The following is a 20,997-nucleotide window of genomic DNA, read 5'->3' as shown; positions in this document are numbered from 1 at the left end:
TAAAAACATCTGTAAACAACTGTAAACATCCGTAAACGATTGTAAACATCTGTAAACGACTGTAAACATCTGTAAACGACTAAAAACATCTGTAAACAACTGTAAACATCCGTAAACGACTGTAAACATCTGTAAACGACTAAAAACATCTGTAAACAACTGTAAACATCTGTAAACGACTGTAAACATCCGTAAACGACTGTAAACGACTGTAAACGACTAAAAACATCTGTAAACAACTGTAAACATCCGTAAACGACTGTAAACATCTGTAAACAACTGTAAACATCCGTAAACGACTGTAAACATCTGTAAACGACTAAAAACATCTGTAAACAACTGTAAACATCTGTAAACGACTGTAAACATCCGTAAACGACTGTAAACGACTGTAAACGACTAAAAACATCTGTAAACAACTGTAAACATCTGTAAATGACTGTAAACATCCGTAAACATCTGTAAATGACTGTAAACATCCGTAAACATCTGTAAATGACTGTAAATGACTATAAACGACTAAAAACGACCAAAAATATCTGTAAACAACTGTAAACAACTGTAAACGATTGTAAACATCTGCAAACGACTGTGAACATATGTAAATGACTAAATGACTGTAAACATCTGTAAACGACTGTAAACAACTGTAAACGACTGTAAACATCTGTAAACGACTGTGAAAGACTGTAAACATCTGTAAACGACTGTAAATAACTGTAAACAACTGTAAACATCTGTAAACAACTGTAAACATCTGTAAACAACTGTAAACAACTGTAAACTACTGTAAACATCTGTAAACGACTGTAAACATCCGTAAACGACTGTAAACATCTGTAAACGACTAAAAACATCTGTAAACAACTGTAAACATCTGTAAACGACTGTAAACATCCGTAAACGACTGTAAACGACTGTAAACGACTAAAAACATCTGTAAACAACTGTAAACATCTGTAAATGACTGTAAACATCCGTAAACATCTGTAAATGACTGTAAACATCCGTAAACATCTGTAAATGACTGTAAATGACTATAAACGACTAAAAACGACCAAAAATATCTGTAAACAACTGTAAACAACTGTAAACGATTGTAAACATCTGCAAACGACTGTGAACATATGTAAATGACTAAATGACTGTAAACATCTGTAAACGACTGTAAACAACTGTAAACGACTGTAAACATCTGTAAACGACTGTGAAAGACTGTAAACATCTGTAAACGACTGTAAATAACTGTAAACAACTGTAAACATCTGTAAACAACTGTAAACATCTGTAAACAACTGTAAACAACTGTAAACTACTGTAAACATCTGTAAACGACTGTAAACATCTGTAAACGACTGTAAATTACTGTGAACAACTGTAAACATCTGTAAACATCTGTAAACAACTGTAAACGACTGTAAACATCTGTAAATTACTGTAAACAACTGTAAACAACTGTAAACATCTGTAAACAACTGTAAACGACTGTAAACATCTCTAAACGACTGTAAACATCTGTAAACATCTGTAAACAACTGTAAACGACTGTAAACATATGTAAATTACTGTAAACAACTGTAAACATCTGAAAACATCTGTAAACGATTGTAAACATCTGTAAACGACTGTAAACATCCATAAACGACTGTAAATGACTGTAAACATCTGTAAACGACTAAAAGCATCTGTAAACAACTGTAAACTTCTGTTAACGACTGTAAACATCTGTAAACGACTATAAACATTCGTAAACGACTGTAAACAACTGTAAACATCTGTAAATGACTGTAAACGACTGTAATCGACTGTGAACATATGTAAATGACTGTAAACATCTGTAAACGACTGTAAACGACTGTAAACAACTGTAAACGACTGTAAACGACTGTAAACATCTGTAAACGACTGTGAAAGACTGTAAACATCTGTACATGACTGTAAAAAACTGTAAACATCTGTAAACAACTGTAAACATCTGTAAACGACTGTAAATTACTGTGAACAACTGTAAACAACTGTAAACATCTGTAAACAACTGTAAATGACTGTAAACATCTGTAAACGACTGTAAACATATGTAAACGACTGTAAACATCTGTAAACAACTGTAAACGACTGTAAACATATGTAAATTACTGTAAACAACTGTAAACAACTGTAAACATCTGTAAACAACTGTAAACAATTGTAAACGACTGTAAACATCTGTAAACAACTGTAAACATCTGTAAACAACTGTAAACGACTGTAAACAACTGTAAACATCTGTAAACATCTGTAAACATCTGTAAACAACTGTAAACAATTGTAAACGACTGTAAACATCTGTAAACGACGGTAAACATATGTAAATTACTGTAAACAACTGTAAACATCTGTAAACATCTGTAAACAACTGTAAACAACTGTAAACAACTGTAAACGACTGTAAACATCTGTAAACGTAGCAACAGTAAACAGCAGTATATAGAAGGAAGAGTATTTTACCGTTTATTGTTTACTTATTTATAGTTTATTTGTTTATTTTTTACTTGTTTACCTATGGATTGATTCTTTCTTTATAGTCTACTTGTTTGTTGTTTATTTATTTACCTGTTGATTGTTTACTTGTTTGCTGTTTACCTGTTTATGGTTTGCTTGTTGATTGTTTACCTGTTTGTTTGTTTGTTTGTTTTTCTGTCTCAGCTGTTGGGATGACACAGACGTGTCCTTCATTTGGTGGATCATTAAAGCTCCCATAACGGCTTCACTACTGGTGAGTCCAGAACCGGACCCGGACCTGGACCAGGTCTTCAGGGTTTTGGATCCTTCACTCAAACTCAACACTTGAACACAAAGTAACACCTGTTAGTTTGACGGACTCATCATCATTGACCAGAACAACAGAACCGGTCCAGTCAGACCCAGTTTGTAGAGTCGGTACCATCTGTGGTTCTGATGGATCGGACTCCGACTCCGTGGTTCTGATGGATCGGACTCCGACTAAAGGACTGTTTCTTCTTTAACATGGGGGGGTTGTGGACCGTTTACTTCCATGTTGGCTGTTCTGGGTCGGACTCACGGTCAACGTGTCGTCTCCAGGTGAACTTCATCATCTTCATCAACGTGATCCGGATCCTGGTTCAGAAACTCCGGTCTCCAGCTGTCGGAGGAAACGACACCGGACACTTCAAGTGAGAAACGTCAACAATTTACTCAAAAAACCCACAATGAAACCTAATAAACACACAGATGAGGTCAAAGGTCAAGGGGAGGGGTCAGTCTGCCCACCACAGCTAAGCACCTAGCATTAGCATTAGCATCATGGTCCCAGTTCATCTGGAGTGTGTGTGTGTGTGTGTGTGTGTGTATATATCTTGTGTGTGTGTTTGTGTGTGTGTGTTTGTGTGTGTGTATCTTGTGTGTTTGTGTGTGTATGTGTTTGTGTGTGTGTGTATCTTGTGTGTGTGTTTGTGTGTGTGCGTGTGTATGTGTTTGTGTGTGTGTATCTTGTGTGTGTGTTTGTGTGTGTGCGTGTGTATGTGTTTGTGTGTGTGTATCTTGTGTGTGTGTGTTTGTGTGTGTGTGTGTGTGTGTGTATGTGTTTGTGTGTGTGTATTTTGTGTGTGTGTTTGTGTGTGTGTATGTGTTTGTGTGTGTGTATCTTGTGTGTGTGTGTTTGTGTGTGTGTATGTTTGTGTGTGTGTATCTTGGGTGTGTGTTTGTGTGTGTATGTCTTTGTGTGTGTGTATCTTGTGTGTGTGTTTGTGTGTGTGTATGTTTGTGTGTGTATCTTGTGTGTGTGTTTGTGTGTGTGTATCTTGTGTGTTTGTGTGTGTGTATGTGTTTGTGTGTGTGTGTATCTTGTGTGTGTGTGTTTGTGTGTGTGTGTGTGTTTGTGTGTGTGTGTATCTTGTGTGTGTGTGTTTGTGTGTGTGTGCGTGTTTGTGTGTGTGTGTATCTTGTGTGTGTGTGTTTGTGTGTGTGTGTGTGTGTTTGTGTGTGTGTGTATCTTGTGTGTGTGTGTTTGTGTGTGTTTGTGTGTGTGTGTTTGTGTGTGTGTGTATCTTGTGTGTGTGTGTTTGTGTGTGTGTGTGTGTGTGTGTGTGTTTGTGTGTGTGTGTTTGTGTGTGTGTGTGTTTGTGTGTGTGTGTATCTTGTGTGTGTGTGTGTGTGTGTGTGTGTGTGTGTGTGTGTTTCCAGGCGTCTGGCCAAGTCCACTCTTCTTCTCATCCCTCTCTTTGGAATGCACTACATGGTGTTTGCCTTTCTTCCTGAAAACACCGGCACCGACGCTCGCATCTTCATCGAGTTGGGTCTGGGCTCGTTTCAGGTAAACACAACAACACCGCTGTCAACAACATGTTTACAAAGTGTTTACACCGTGTCTCCTGTGTGTTGACATTCAGGGCTTTGTGGTGGCGCTGCTGTACTGTTTCCTGAATGGAGAGGTCAGTGGTTCACAACTACACAACAACTACACAACAACTACACAACAACAATGCAATACAACCAAACACAAACACAACACAAACACAGTCTTGTTGTTAAGTATTTGTGTTGTTGTGCAAGTGCAGATGCAGGTTGTGAGTTGTTAGATAGATAGATAGATAGATAGATAGATAGATAGATAGATAGATAGATAGATAGATAGATAGATAGATAGATAGATAGATAGATAGATAGATAGATAGATAGATAGATAGATAGATAGATAGATAGATAGATAGTACAGTAAAAGTAATGTAAAATAATCCAATAAAACACCTATAATGTGCACAGTATATAATAGTCTATCACACAGTGATATTAAACAGTCTAATGGCAGCTGCAGGAAGGAGCTCCTACTGCGTTCAGTCCTGGACTGGGGGGGGGGGGTGTCAGTCTGTGGCTGAAGGTGCTCTCCCTGAACACCTCCAGATGGTGAAGTGGATCAGATGCATTCCTCAAAATCCAGTCCAGTTTCCTCAGCATTCTCAGCCCATCCACCTGCTGAACTGGGTCCAGTCCACCTGCTGAACTGGGTCCAGTCCACCTGCTGAACTGGGTCCAGTCCACCTGCTGAACTGGGTCCAGTCCACCTGCTGAACTGGGTCCAGTCCACCTGCTGAACTGGGTCCAGTCCAGTCCTAGTGATGGAGCTGGATTTCTTGCTGACTTTATTCAGTCTGTTTGTGTGTGAAATGGGAGCTCCCACCCCCCAACACACCACACCAAAAAACAGGGGCCTGTTTCACCAAACTAGGATAAGGGATTAAGCCGGGATATGTGGGCTATCCTGGCTCAACTGATCCATGATCCGGTTTCACAAAAGCAGGATAGGGGAAAGCAGGATATGTTTTGATATCAGTTACCATGGAGATTGATTCTGTGGAGTTAACCTGGTCCAGACCAGGCTAAGTTCAGGTTTATTTAATCTCATCCTTTATCTCAGTAACAGTTTCCACAAATGGAACCAATAGTTCTTCCACTGCCCATGAAACAGTGGAACCACAGGAACTGGACCCACTGTCAGTATTTAAACATTTGTGATTATTCATGTCAATACTTTTACATAAATGATGATTTTAGATGATTTTCAATCATTAGATCAGTTCAGTTCAGTTGTGTTTATTCAGACGTTTCAAACATTAGACATTTCTGCAGATCCAATGTTTAGAAACTCCAGAGTCTGTAAAGGAATAGGCTGAAGCCTAAGATCATTCTGCTGACCCCCCATTCATATCAGCAAACAAATGAAATACAATAGATCCCAACGCCTTTAGTTTGGAAACAATAGAAACAACCAAAAACTAAACAATTCAATAGTTTGAGTGAAAAAATGAACATTCACATTCTGCATCTGTTTTCATGACATTTAAACCTAGTTTTAAACATAAATAGTGTTGGACAGTCTGTGAACTCAGGACTGAACTGGTTCCAAACATGTCCTCCAACACAGACTAAATGTGTTCATATGTGATCATATGTGTTCATATGTGTTCATATATGTTCATATGTGTTCATATTTGTTCATATGTGTTCATATGTGTTCATATATGTTCATATGTGTTCATATGTGTTCATATGTGTTCATATTTGTTCATATGTGTTCATATATGTTCATATATGTTCATATGTGTTCATATGTGTTCATATATGTTCATATGTGTTCATATTTGTTCATATGTGTTCATATTTGTTCATATGTGTTCATATATGTTCATATGTGTTCATATGTGTTCATATTTGTTCATATGTGTTCATATTTGTTCATATGTGTTCATATTTGTTCATATGTGTTCATATGTGTTCATAATTGTTCATATGTGTTCATATTTGTTCATATGTGTTCATGTTTGTTCATATGTGTTCATATGTGTTCATAGGTGTTCATATGTGTTCATATGTGTTCATATGTGTTCATATTTGTTCATATGTGTTCATATATGTTCATATGTGTTCATATGTGTTCATAGGTGTTCATATGTGTTCATATTTGTTCATATATGTTCATATGTGTTCATATTTGTTCATATGTGTTCATATTTGTTCATAGGTGTTCATAGGTGTTCATATATGTTCATATGTGTTCATATGTGTTCATATTGTTCATATGTGTTCATATGTGTTCATATGTGTTCATATTTGTTCATATGTGTTCATATGTGTTCATATTTGTTCATATGTGTTCATATGTGTTCATATTTGTTCATATGTGTTCATATATGTTCATATGTGTTCATATATGTTCATATGTGTTTATATTTGTTCATATGTGTTCATATGTGTTCATATGTGTTCATATTTGTTCATATGTGTTCATATTTGTTCATATGTGTTCATATGTGTTCATATGTGTTCATATGTGTTCATATTTGTTCATATGTGTTCATATGTGTTCATATTTGTTCATATGTGTTCATATGTGTTCATATTTGTTCATATGTGTTCATATTTGTTCATATGTGTTCATATGTGTTCATATGTGTTCATATGTGTTCATATGTGTTCATATTTGTTCATATGTGTTCATATGTGTTCATATGTGTTCATATTTGTTCATATGTGTTCATATTTGTTCATATGTGTTCATATTTGTTCATATGTGTTCATATTTGTTCATATTTGTTCATATGTGTTCATATATGTTCATATTTGTTCTAACAGAAGGTTTATTGAACACATGACTTCCTCTGAAATTAGAAATAATTTCCCATATTTTAATCAAGCTCTGAATATGAACAGGCAACCGTTTTTTTAAACTTTCAACATGAATTGTTTTGTTTTAAAGTAGACTAAGTTACCGAACTTTAAAACTTTTAGTTTGATCCTAAACTGATGAGTGTGTTCTCTATAGGACACTGTATTGATCAGTGCTATTGGCCTTTTCTGAATAATGTTGATTGGATTTGTATTAGTTCTGTCAGTTTTCAGCCACACCTCCATGAACTACAACAACTGCACTTCTTCTGTATAGTTACTCCAAGGAATCTGATTACATTGACCCTTTCAGTCTGTGTAGTATTTATACTCAGATTACTGACAGTTTCCCACAGACTATATATGTCATATAAATATAAATACACACAGAGGAACATGATGTTCCTTTAATGAATAAGGATCAATCAAAGCGATTAAACCATCAGCTCCTTTAAAACTGAAGTCACACACAGACTGTACGAGAAAGAACAGAACCAGAACATATGAGAGAACAGAAGAAGAAATACACATTTAAAGGTAGAACACAGCCCACATGTCTGTACACTGAAAGAAATACATGTCTGTACACTGAAAGAAATACATGTCTGTACACTGAAAGAAATACATGTCTGTACACTGAAAGAAATACATGTCTGTACACTGAAAGAAATACATGTCTGTACACTGAAAGAAATACACATGTCTGTACACTGAAAGAAATACATGTCTGTACACTGAAAGAAATACACATGTCTGTACACTGAAAGAAATACACGTCTGTACACTGAAAGAAATACACATGTCTGTACACTGAAAGAAATACATGTCTGTACACTGAAAGAAATACACGTCTGTACACTGAAAGAAATACACATGTCTGTACACTGAAAGAAATACACATGTCTGTACACTGAAAGAAATACATGTCTGCACACTGAAAGAAATACATGTCTGTACACTGAAAGAAATACATGTCTGTACACTGAAAGAAATACACGTCTGTACACTGAAAGAAATACACATGTCTGTACACTGAAAGAAATACACATGTCTGTACACTGAAAGAAATACACATGTCTGTACACTGAAAGAAATACATGTCTGCACACTGAAAGAAATACATGTCTGTACACTGAAAGAAATACACATGTCTGTACACTGAAAGAAATACATGTCTGTACACTGAAAGAAATACATGTCTGTACACTGAAAGAAATACACATGTCTGTACACTGAAAGAAATACACATGTCTGTACACTGAAAGAAATACATGTCTGCACACTGAAAGAAATACATGTCTGTACACTGAAAGAAATACATGTCTGTACACTGAAAGAAATACACATGTCTGTACACTGAAAGAAATACATGTCTGTACACTGAAAGAAATACATGTCTGTACACTGAAAGAAATACATGTCTGTACACTGAAAGAAATACACATGTCTGTACACTGAAAGAAATACACGTCTGTACACTGAAAGAAATACACATCTGTACACTGAAAGAAATACACATGTCTGTACACTGAAAGAAATACATGTCTGTACACTGAAAGAAATACATGTCTGTACACTGAAAGAAATACACGTCTGTACACTGAAAGAAATGCAAGACAAATCCATATATAACAAATGAACAGACAAATGAATGGATGCAGTAACCTCCTGTAACACAGTACACACAGTATACATACAGTATACACACAGTATACACACAGTATACATACAGTAAACACACAGTATAAATACAGTATACACACAGTATACACACAGTATACACATGGTATACACACAGTATACACAGTGTACATACAGTATATACACACAGTATACATACAGTATATACACAGTATACACATAGTATACATACAGTATACACAGTGTACATACAGTATACACACAGTGTACATACAGTATACACAGTGTACATACAGTACACACAGTGTACATACAGTATACACAGTATACACACAGTATGTAACACAAACATCTAAACAGGCCAAATCAATTTAAACTGAACAAAAAAAAAAAAAAAAAGATTCCTCTGCCCCTGCAGGACAGATTTACCTTAAATCATGCACGTGAACTAAAATAATTGAACACATGTTGGTCGCTGACCAGCTGACCAGCTGACCACTGCGGTCATCAGGGAAGATGACAGGATTGTCCCAGTCCATGTGTGATGCACTTTTTTGAGGGGGGGGGGCTCCCTCCCCCCCTCTCCTTCCTCAGTCCACATTGTGGAGGACAGTCCAGGCCACAGTGATGTCACATGACCTCAAAGGGCGGAGCCTTAAGGGGTGAAGACAGTGAAAGTGTTCCTTCAGGAGGTCAAAGGTCATTTGGATCCTGGTCCTGGTATGGGCATGACTGTAGGTCTGATGTGGTTCAGGGGGTCTGTGTATGGGGTCAGGAGGAAAGGATGGTAGGTAGACCCCCTGTCCCCAGGTAGACCCCCTGTACCCCAGGTAGACCCCCTGTCCCCCAGGTAGACCCCCTGTCCCCCAGGTAGACCCCCTGTCCCCCAGGTAGACCCCCTGTCCCCCAGGTAGACCCTCTGTCCCCCAGGTAGACCCCCTGTCCCCAGGTAGACCCTCTGTCCCCCAGGTAGACCCCCTGTCCCCCAGGTAGACCGTCTGTCCCCCAGGTAGACCCCCTGTCCCCAGGTAGACCTCCTGTCCCCCAGGTAGACCCCCTGTCCCCAGGTAGACCCCCTGTCCCCCAGGTAGACCCCCTGTCCCCAGGTAGACCCCCTGTCCCCCAGGTAGACCCCCTGTCCCCAGGTAGACCCCCTGTCCCCAGGTAGACCCTCTGTCCCCCAGGTAGACCCCCTGTCCCCAGGTAGACCCCCTGTCCCCCAGGTAGACCCCTGTCCCCAGGTAGACCCCCTGTCCCCAGGTAGACCCTCTGTCCCCCAGGTAGACCCCCTGTCCCCAGGTAGACCCCCTGTCCCCAGGTAGACCCCCTGTCCCCCAGGTAGACCCCCTGTCCCCAGGTAGACCTCCTGTCCCCCAGGTAGACCCCCTGTCCCCAGGTAGACCCCCTGTCCCCCAGGTAGACCCCCTGTCCCCAGGTAGACCCCCTGTCCCCCAGGTAGACCCCCTGTCCCCAGGTAGACCCCCTGTCCCCCAGGTAGACCCCCTGTCCCCAGGTAGACCTCCTGTCCCCCAGGTAGACCCCCTGTCCCCCAGGTAGACCCCCTGTCCCCAGGTAGACCCCCTGTCCCCCAGGTAGACCCCCTGCCCCCAGGTAGACCCCCTGTCCCCCAGGTAGCCCCCCTGTCCCCAGGTAGACCCCCTGTCCCCAGGTAGACCCCCTGTCCCCCAGGTAGACCCCCTGTCCCCAGGTAGACCTCCTGTCCCCCAGGTAGACCCCCTGTCCCCCAGGTAGACCCCCTGTCCCCAGGTAGACCCCCTGTCCCCCAGGCAGCCCCCCTGTCCCCAGGTAGACCCCCTGTCCCCCAGGTAGACCCCCTGTCCCCAGGTAGACCCCCTGTCCCCCAGGTAGACCCCCTGTCCCCCAGGTAGACCCCCTGTCCCCCAGGTAGACCCCCTGTCCCACAAACACACCAGACAGTTCACCTGTCAGCACAAAACCTCAGCGTCACAACCTCAGAAACACAGTTCCATTCTGGACACAGATCTGATGTACACAGTGGTTCTGGTTCTGGTTCTGATTCTGAACAGAGGTTGTGGTTCACCTTGTGATAGGAGCTGACAGATTCCAGAGGTCCGATAGACTCAGGAGTCATGGACCGAACCAGAACCAGAACCAGAACCAGACCACTGAGACACAACACTGATGAGACAGTCAGATGGACCATCTGAAATGATCAGATGAAGAATCTGAACCCAAACACTGAACAGTGTTCATGAACCCATACAGGTCCAGACCTACTTTAGTGTCAGTTCACTAATGAATGTTCTCTATATCTGACCTTTCTGAAGTGATGTATCTCCATTTGTTCTAATATTATCTTCTATAGTTTGTATTTTATCAGTATAAATCAGATCTTCTCCTATATTTAATTCACTGCTCATGCAGATGTTCATTACAGCTCAGATTACAGTTGATGGTTCTTCTGTCAGAAACAGATCCAACTGAATAAACAGTGTCTGTTTCAGTCCAGTCTGTCCTGAACTGAACATAAACCCAGTGTGTCCATCCACTGGAACTGATCCAACTCCATGGGTTTGACTGGAGAAGCAATGTTGTAGAAGATGACGGTGTTTCCACGTTCACTACGGAGCCTCTGAACATCCAAATGGGTCATATCTGATGACCATGAGAAGATGAAGAACTGTATTTGACACCAATTATTGACATGAGTTAATAGGATTAGAGGATCAACAGGGATTAAACAGTTTAGATCAGCAGTGACTGATGTTGGGTTTTTATGGGTTCATTAACAATATCATAAAGTTATGAATCATGATCAGATAAAACAAGATCAGTTTATTTATTCCAAAGGTAAATTCACTGAAGTCAGTGACTTCATCTGTTTGTCAGTTCTTCAGTGTGATGCAGTTCCATTTCCACAGTTTCACTCACATCTACAGTCAGTTTCACTTACAGTTTCACAACTCAGTGTACAGACATGTATTTCTTTCAGTGTGCAGACGTGTATTTCTTTCAGTGTACAGACATGTGTATTTCTTTCAGTGTACAGACATGTATTTCTTTCAGTGTACAGACATGTATTTCTTTCAGTGTACAGACATGTATTTCTTTCAGTGTACAGACATGTATTTCTTTCAGTGTGCAGACGTGTATTTCTTTCAGTGTACAGACATGTGTATTTCTTTCAGTGTACAGACATGTATTTCTTTCAGTGTACAGACATGTATTTCTTTCAGTGTACAGACATGTATTTCTTTCAGTGTACAGACATGTATTTCTTTCAGTGTACAGACATGTGGGCTGTGTTCTACCTTTAAATGTGTATTTCTTCTTCTGTTCTCTCATATGTTCTGGTTCTGTTCTTTCTCGTACAGTCTGTGTGTGACTTCAGTTTTAAAGGAGCTGATGGTTTAATCGCTTTGATTGATCCTTATTCATTAAAGGAACATCATGTTCCTCTGTGTGTATTTATATTTATATGACATATATAGTCTGTGGGAAACTGTCAGTAATCTGAGTATAAATACTACACAGACTGAAAGGGTCAATGTAATCAGATTCCTTGGAGTAACTATACAGAAGAAGTGCAGTTGTTGTAGTTCATGGAGGTGTGGCTGAAAACTGACAGAACTAATACAAATCCAATCAACATTATTCAGAAAAGGCCAATAGCACTGATCAATACAGTGTCCTATAGAGAACACACTCATCAGTTTAGGATCAAACTAAAAGTTTTAAAGTTCGGTAACTTAGTCTACTTTAAAACAAAACAATTCATGTTGAAAGTTTAAAAAAACGGTTGCCTGTTCATATTCAGAGCTTGATTAAAATATGGGAAATTATTTCTAATTTCAGAGGAAGTCATGTGTTCAATAAACCTGTTAGAACAAATATGAACATATATGAACACATATGAACAAATATGAACAAATATGAACACATATGAACACATATGAACACATATGAACATATATGAACACATATGAACAAATATAAACACATATGAACATATATGAACACATATGAACACATATGAACAAATATAAACATATGAACACATATGAACACATATGAACAAATATGAACACATATGAACACATATGAACAAATATAAACACATATGAACATATATGAACACATATGAACACATATGAACAAATATGAACAAATATAAACACATATGAACAAATATGAACAAATATAAACACATATGAACACATATGAACACATATGAACACATATGAACATATATGAACACATATGAACAAATATGAACACATATGAACAAATATGAACACATATGAACACATATGAACACATATGAACAAATATGAACACATATGAACACATATGAACACATATGAACAAATATGAACACATATGAACACATATGAACACATATGAACAATATGAACACATATGAACACATATGAACATATATGAACACCTATGAACACCTATGAACAAATATGAACACATATGAACAAATATGAACACATATGAACAAATATGAACACATATGAACATATATGAACAAATATGAACACATATGAACACCTATGAACACATATGAACACATATGAACATATATGAACACATATGAACAAATATGAACACATATGAACAAATATGAACACATATGAACACATATGAACATATATGAACACATATGAACAAATATGAACACATATGAACAAATATGAACACATATGAACACATATGAACACATATGAACACATATGAACACATATGAACAATTATGAACACATATGAACACATATGAACAAATATGAACACATATGAACAAATATGAACACATATGAACACATATGAACACATATGAACACATATGAACATATATGAACACATATGAACAAATATGAACACATATGAACACATATGAACAAATATGAACACATATGAACACATATGAACAAATATGAACACATATGAACACATATGAACACATATGAACAAATATGAACACATATGAACACATATGAACACATATGAACATATATGAACACATATGAACAAATATGAACACATATGAACACATATGAACATATATGAACACATATGAACAAATATGAACAAATATGAACACATATGAACACATATGAACAAATATGAACACATATGAACAAATATGAACACATATGAACACATATGAACAAATATGAACACATATGAACACATTTAGTCTGTGTTGGAGGACATGTTTGGAACCAGTTCAGTCCTGAGTTCACAGACTGTCCAACACTATTTATGTTTAAAACTAGGTTTAAATGTCATGAAAACAGATGCAGAATGTGAATGTTCATTTTTTCCACTCAAACTATTGAATTGTTTAGTTTTTGGTTGTTTCTATTGTTTCCAAACTAAAGGCGTTGGGATCTATTGTATTTCATTTGTTTGCTGATATGAATGGGGGGTCAGCAGAATGATCTTAGGCTTCAGCCTATTCCTTTACAGACTCTGGAGTTTCTAAACATTGGATCTGCAGAAATGTCTAATGTTTGAAACGTCTGAATAAACACAACTGAACTGAACTGATCTAATGATTGAAAATCATCTAAAATCATCATTTATGTAAAAGTATTGACATGAATAATCACAAATGTTTAAATACTGACAGTGGGTCCAGTTCCTGTGGTTCCACTGTTTCATGGGCAGTGGAAGAACTATTGGTTCCATTTGTGGAAACTGTTACTGAGATAAAGGATGAGATTAAATAAACCTGAACTTAGCCTGGTCTGGACCAGGTTAACTCCACAGAATAAATCTCCATGGTAACTGATATCAAAACATATCCTGCTTTCCCCTATCCTGCTTTTGTGAAACCGGATCATGGATCAGTTGAGCCAGGATAGCCCACATATCCCGGCTTAATCCCTTATCCTAGTTTGGTGAAACAGGCCCCTGGTTGTGACTTGTTGTTGTTGTTGTTGTTGTTGTTGTTGTTGTGTGCAGGTGCAGGCGGAGCTGCAGAAGCGTCTGTGGCGGTTCCAGACCCAGAACCTCCTCCGCCTCAGTAAACGCCGTCGGACCATGTTTGCTGACAGCAGCGTCGTCACACAGATGTCTGTCCTCGACAAATGCAGTCCCAGAGACCCAGCACTGACGCACAACCAGACGCACAATGAGACACAGCATGTGTCATCCATGTGACAAACCTTCAATGTGCTGAAAAAACACTGTATAAACATTAAATAAACATTAAATAAATAAACACTAAATAACATTAAATAAATAAATAAATAAACATTGTCCTCCTCAGATCCAGCTCTGGGTTTTCTGTCCACATCTGTGGACAAAACTTTCACAACTTCATACAAAAAAAAAAGAACAGACAACTGTCCACCACAAAGGACACTCCATAAAAATGTTAAAAACTGCATGTGAAAAAACTGTTGCATCATCATGTTTCCAGTATAAAGACTGACTGAATACAAAAGAACAAAAGCTGGTACTGTGCTGACATTTCCTGGGTCTGAGAAGGAGAAATAAACACTCAACAAACATTAAAGAAATACATACATACTAAATTAACACTAAATAACATTAAATAGATAAATAAAGACTAAATAAACACTACATAAATAAAGACTAAATAAACACTACATAAATAAAGACTAAATAAACACTACATAAATAAAGACTAAATAAACACTACATAAATAAAGACTAAATAAATAAATAAACAAACACTAAAACACTGAATAAACACTAAATAAACAATTAAAAAAACAGTAAACTTCAGCTGCTTGTTCTTGTAAAATTCCATGTTTATCTTGATATTTTACACCTTTCTTCTCGCAGTGACTGTTTTTATTTCCGTACGTAAACGCCGTGCTTTCTTTTATCTGTGTTTTAATGTTGTTTGATTAAATATTTGACTGAACCTCATGACTTTCTTTTCATCCTGAACGTGGTCACTTTCTATAAATATCGTTGGCGTGAACGTGTTGCACAGACACTCAACTGTAAAGAAGGCCAAAGTGACCGAATGTGTGACCTTTGACCTTTGAATGGTCTGAATGTAAACAGAGCAGACTTTAAAGTCCTTTAAAACACTAATAAATGGTACATGTTTGAATATTAATGAGCTGGTTCTGGTCATGTGTTCATATGGTTTCAGTGTATTTACAGGACAGTTTATTATTCATTTTTGTTCATTTTGTTGCTTTTTTTTTTTTTTGTCCACGGAACTGCTTTATGGAGTTAAACAGGTGTCGAAACGCAATTGGACTGATTAAAAAAAAAAAAGAGAGAGAGACAAAACTGAAACTACTGTGACCAAATTCAAATCCTGGTTGATTTTTTTTTATTTTACTTCATTTTAGGACTTTTTTTTTTTGGTTGTTTTTGTTTTTGCAGATTTCTTCATGTTATTCATTATTTTGTGATTATTTCTTTTTTTTTGTTTTTTTGTTATTTAGTTGCTTATTTTGTTCATTTTTCTACATTTTGCTTCATTTTTTCTTCAGTTATGTTCCGTTTGTGTCTTATTTGGGTGAAGTGATGGGTTTCATTCCTGACACTGAAATCTCATTATTCCTGTATGAGTTTATAGTCTTTTAATTAGAGTTGAGGGGGTTAATTATCTGTTGGTTTTTCAATTACAATGATTCTGTTTGTTTTAAACAAATAAAAAATAAAATATACTTGAATGAAGAATTTTTTTTTTTTTTTATTGGATGAACATCAGAATGAACCTTTTTCATGTGTTAAAACAATTTTACTAAGGAATTGATATTTGATGTTGTACACAGAATATTCATCTTATATTACTGTACATATTATTATAAATTCTATTCTTCTTTTTTCGTACAGTGAATCATTTTTTTGGGCTGTTCTCTTGTGTTTTTTCTTATAGTGGATATTTGTGGGGCTTTTGCACCTCTGGGCCACCGTACATCAGGGACAAAATCACCCTGTAAAAGTTAATATACATGTTTTATCCATTAAATACATGTTGTACATTTGGTACAAATGAAATAATTATTATTTAACAAATAAAATATAAATTCAACACAGTTTATTCATGTCTTCTGTTTTTATTCTGACTCTTTCATTATCATTCATCATTTTATTCTTTTATTTTGACGTTATAGTTTTATTAAATTTATTTTGAAACTTCATGAGCTTTTTCCCGGTTGTTATATGACGTCACATACGCCTCTGTGATGTGATTGGTCGGTTGGCTATAACAAGCGGAAGTGACGCATTTTTCGCGGGAAAACGGTGCCGTTGTCGGTGCGGTCCGGTCCGTGGTTCTGCATCTGGATCTGCGGTGTTAAAGGTGGAAGCGGCTCCGGTTCGGAACCACAGCGGGTTCGGTCTGTGTGTCGGTTCGGATCAGGATGAAGTATTGGACCAGACTGCAGGTCCGGAGGGTTTACCGGTGGAGGGGCCGGCCGGTGGGCTTCGACCGGAGACTGAAGACCCAGGAGTACAGGTGAGGGACTAGTGTGGACCAGGACCAGACCAGACCCAGACCAGACCCAGACCCAGGAGTACAGGTGAGGGACTAGTGTGGACCAGGACCAGACCAGACCAGACCCAGACCCAGGAGTACAGGTGAGGGACTAGTGTGGACCAGGACCAGACCAGACCCAGACCAGACCCAGACCCAGGAGTACAGGTGAGGGACTAGTGTGGACCAGGACCAGACCAGACCAGACCCAGACCCAGACCCAGGAGTACAGGTGAGGGACTAGTGTGGACCAGGACCAGACCAGACCCAGACCCAGACCCAGGAGTACAGGTGAGGGACTAGTGTGGACCAGGACCAGACCAGACCCAGGAGTACAGGTGAGGGACTAGTGTGGACCAGGACCAGACCAGACCCAGGAGTACAGGTGAGGGACTAGTGTGGACCAGGACCAGGACCAGACCAGACCCAGACCAGACCCAGACCCAGGAGTACAGGTGAGGGACTAGTGTGGACCAGGACCAGACCAGACCAGACCTAGGAGTACAGGTGAGGAACAAGTGTGGACCAGACTAGACCCAGACCAGACCCAGACTAGACGCAGACCAGACCCAGATACAGACTAGACCCAGACCAGACCCAGACTGTGCATGACCTGCTCTGCATTCACATCCTGTTTTGCTGTTTCCTCTGTGTGGTACCGGCTCCACTCGTCCTTTTTGCGTTTCCATTACAAAACAGGACCTGGAATCTGGTACCTGGTACTAGTTTTTTTTAAATCTGGTACCTGGTAATAGTTTTTTGGCATCTGGTACCTGGTAATAGTTTTTTGGCATCTGGTACCTGGTACTAGTTTTTTGGCATCTGGTACCTGGTACTAGTTTTTTTTGGAATCTGGTACCTGGTACTAGTTTTTTGGCATCTGGTACCTGGTACTAGTTTTTTGGCATCTGGTACCTGGTACTAGTTTTTTGGCATCTGGTACCTGGTACTAGTTTTTTTGGAATCTGGTACCTGGTACTAGTTTTTTGGAATCTGGTACCTGGTACTAGTTTTTTGGAATCTGGTACCTGGTACTAGTTTTTTGGCATCTGGTACCTGGTAATAGTTTTTTGGCATCTGGTACCTGGTACTAGTTTTTTGGCATCTGGTACCTGGTACTAGTTTTTTGGCATCTGGTACCTGGTACTAGTTTTTTTTGGAATCTGGTACCTGGTACTAGTTTTTTGGCATCTGGTACCTGGTACTAGTTTTTTGGCATCTGGTACCTGGTACTAGTTTTTGGCATCTGGTACCTGGTACTAGTTTTTTTGGAATCTGGTACCTGGTACTAGTTTTTTGGAATCTGGTACCTGGTACTAGTTTTTTGGAATCTGGTACCTGGTACTAGTTTTTTTGGAATCTGGTACCTGGTACTAGTTTTTTGGAATCTGGTACCTGGTACTAGTTTTTTTGGAATCTGGTACCTGGTACTAGTTTTTTGGTCTCACCTCTGCTGAGGTTCCAGGACTGGGGACCAGATACTAAAAGGTGACGTGTACTCACTGCAGACCACTGATTGGTCAGACAGTTTTCTGTGCCCCGCCCTTTTCCAAACACAGATGTGTTGGTGGATAGTACATCTGTGGGTCCATGAATCCACATGAGAACAGATAAACTAGACCAGGGTCGGTCCAGGACATCCAGACCACGCACCACATCCAGGTTCTGTGAAGTCAGGAGTATCTGGGATGGAAGTGGTCTGCAGGAGTACCGGGTCCAGTCGAGCTGGTTCCACGCAGTGGAAAGGCTGCATTTGTTCCTCTACTCGTCCTTAAACCTGTGACTGAGGCAGCAGCGCCCCCTGCTGGAGACAACTGCAACAACATGTGAGCACAGCAGCCCTGTGTGTGCACGTGAACAGTCTGTGGTTGACGTCACATGGTGTAAACGCAGCCGTCAGCAGTTCTGCTGTGGACCCTCAGGTCTACAACAGTCACACATCCAGTCTGCTACAGCAGACCACAGCCCCCCCCCCCCCCCCAGAGCAGCAGCCCCACACTCATGAATGCATCAAGTCTACATCCACACACGAGTCACATCCTGACAGACTGGTTCTGTGCGATCTAAATGTAAATGAAACAAGACGAGCTGTGTTCCTGTCATCAGCAGCTGGACTTTAACTGTTCAACAGCCTGTGACGAGACAAGACAAAGACCGTTCAAAGCAACAAAAGTGAATGAATACATCATAGAACCTGGAGGTAAACAAAAACATGAGTAATGAACATTAGGTATAACACAGGTTGTCTTTTGTGTATGTGTTAGCATTCAGAGCTGCTGAACAGGGTCCAAACCCAGGAGTGAACTGGTACAATCTGCAGCCGTGACCAAGAAAATGCATGAAAAATAAACAAAAGGAGGCAAAAATTCCACTCTTTCAAGGGCTCAAATTATGATCTTATTTTATCTAACATGTCAGTCATTTCATGGTGTACATGGTGTCTTAATTAATGGACCGTTAAGATGCTAATGGGGCCAGATCAAGCGAAAGTGAACATCAGTGTCATAAACTGAAGTTTCACCTCTCATCAGTTCTTAAATCGGCTCATTTTAACTGAAGAACTCTATTTTATTGAACTGTTTACAAAAGTTCAGTATCACTTGTAGAAAAAAAGAAAGATATAATTAACTCTTTAAGTGCCAGACAGTTAAGGGGATAATAAGCCTTAAAAGTGCCACAGAATTTGGCCGTTTTTCAGTATTTCGCGTCGTTTTCATAATATTTGAAGAATCCTGCAGGAAACCGCTCGGTAACATCCGACCGATTGCTGATTAGATCCAAAACGCACCGGACGCAGCCGATTCATTATTGATCGTAATTTGCATAATTTATAATAATAATAATAATAATAATAATAATAATAATAATAATAATAATCTTTATTTATATAGCACTTTTCATACATTAAAAACTGTAGCACAAAGTGCTTTACATATCAGTTTAAAAATCAGTACCGCCCCCCACCCGCACCCACCCACTCACCCGCACACACACACACACACACACACACACACACACACACACACACATATACACACACACACACACATATACACACACACACACACACACACATATACACACACACACACACACACACACACACACACACACACACACACACACACATATACACACACACACACACATATACACACACACACACACACACACACACACACATATACACACACACACACACACACACACACACACACACACACATATACATGCAAACCCACCAGCTCACACATACTTCAGAAGACTGACTGAGCACGGGTAGACCAGAACAAAAATGTACAAGTAAAAGTAAAACATCAGTTTAGGAGGCGCTGTCTCAGGGAGCCATCCGCACCAGGAGGCAGCCGCCGACCCCGGCGACCAGGCACCAGCAACACAGCCCCGCATCCCAACTAGTGGGAGAGGGCCAACTGGGACCCCCACCCACCAGAAAGGAGCGGACCCCAGTGAGAGAAGGCGCCACAGCCCCCGGAGTCCACAGCCGCCCCCCGGCATGGAGGGCTCCCTCTGATGAAACACCGGAGAATAAGAAACATTAAAAACATATAAAAATATTATTCGGTCGCGTGACCTCAAACTCCCGTCTGCTTGGTCTCAAAAGGGGGACACAGAAAGAACGTCATCGAAATGTGAGAAAGAAATGGGGGTGGATGGTTTGTTTGTACACAAATGTGGCGTGTTCTCCAAAGCCGATCTGATCGGCCCGTGGCACT

The 20,997-nt window shown here is 39.4% G+C and overlaps 2 protein-coding genes across 3 annotated transcripts in view; both read left to right on the top strand.

Moving 5' to 3' along the window:
• Positions 1-14,955, top strand: part of LOC115416745 (pituitary adenylate cyclase-activating polypeptide type I receptor-like) — a 46,533-nt gene extending 31,578 nt beyond the window's left edge. The window contains exons 9-13 of the mRNA XM_030130599.1: positions 2,686-2,755; positions 3,082-3,173; positions 4,183-4,312; positions 4,389-4,430; positions 14,758-14,955. Coding sequence (XP_029986459.1) covers positions 2,686-2,755; positions 3,082-3,173; positions 4,183-4,312; positions 4,389-4,430; positions 14,758-14,955 — 532 coding nt within the window. The remainder of the gene's footprint in view (positions 1-2,685; positions 2,756-3,081; positions 3,174-4,182; positions 4,313-4,388; positions 4,431-14,757) is intronic.
• A 2,093-nt stretch (positions 14,956-17,048) lies between these two features.
• The window catches only part of orc1 (origin recognition complex, subunit 1), a 27,258-nt gene continuing 23,309 nt past the window's right edge, over positions 17,049-20,997 (top strand). For both annotated transcript variants that reach the window (XM_030130601.1, XM_030130600.1), the window contains exon 1: positions 17,049-17,245. In XM_030130601.1, coding sequence (XP_029986461.1) covers positions 17,151-17,245 — 95 coding nt within the window. In that variant the 5' untranslated portion in view covers positions 17,049-17,150. The remainder of the gene's footprint in view (positions 17,246-20,997) is intronic.

This window comes from Sphaeramia orbicularis, unplaced genomic scaffold (assembly GCF_902148855.1).
Source record: "Sphaeramia orbicularis unplaced genomic scaffold, fSphaOr1.1, whole genome shotgun sequence".
NCBI lineage: Eukaryota > Metazoa > Chordata > Actinopteri > Kurtiformes > Apogonidae > Sphaeramia > Sphaeramia orbicularis.
The sequence above is the reverse complement of the archived record's forward strand: the minus strand, read 5'-3'. Positions and strand labels throughout refer to the sequence as shown.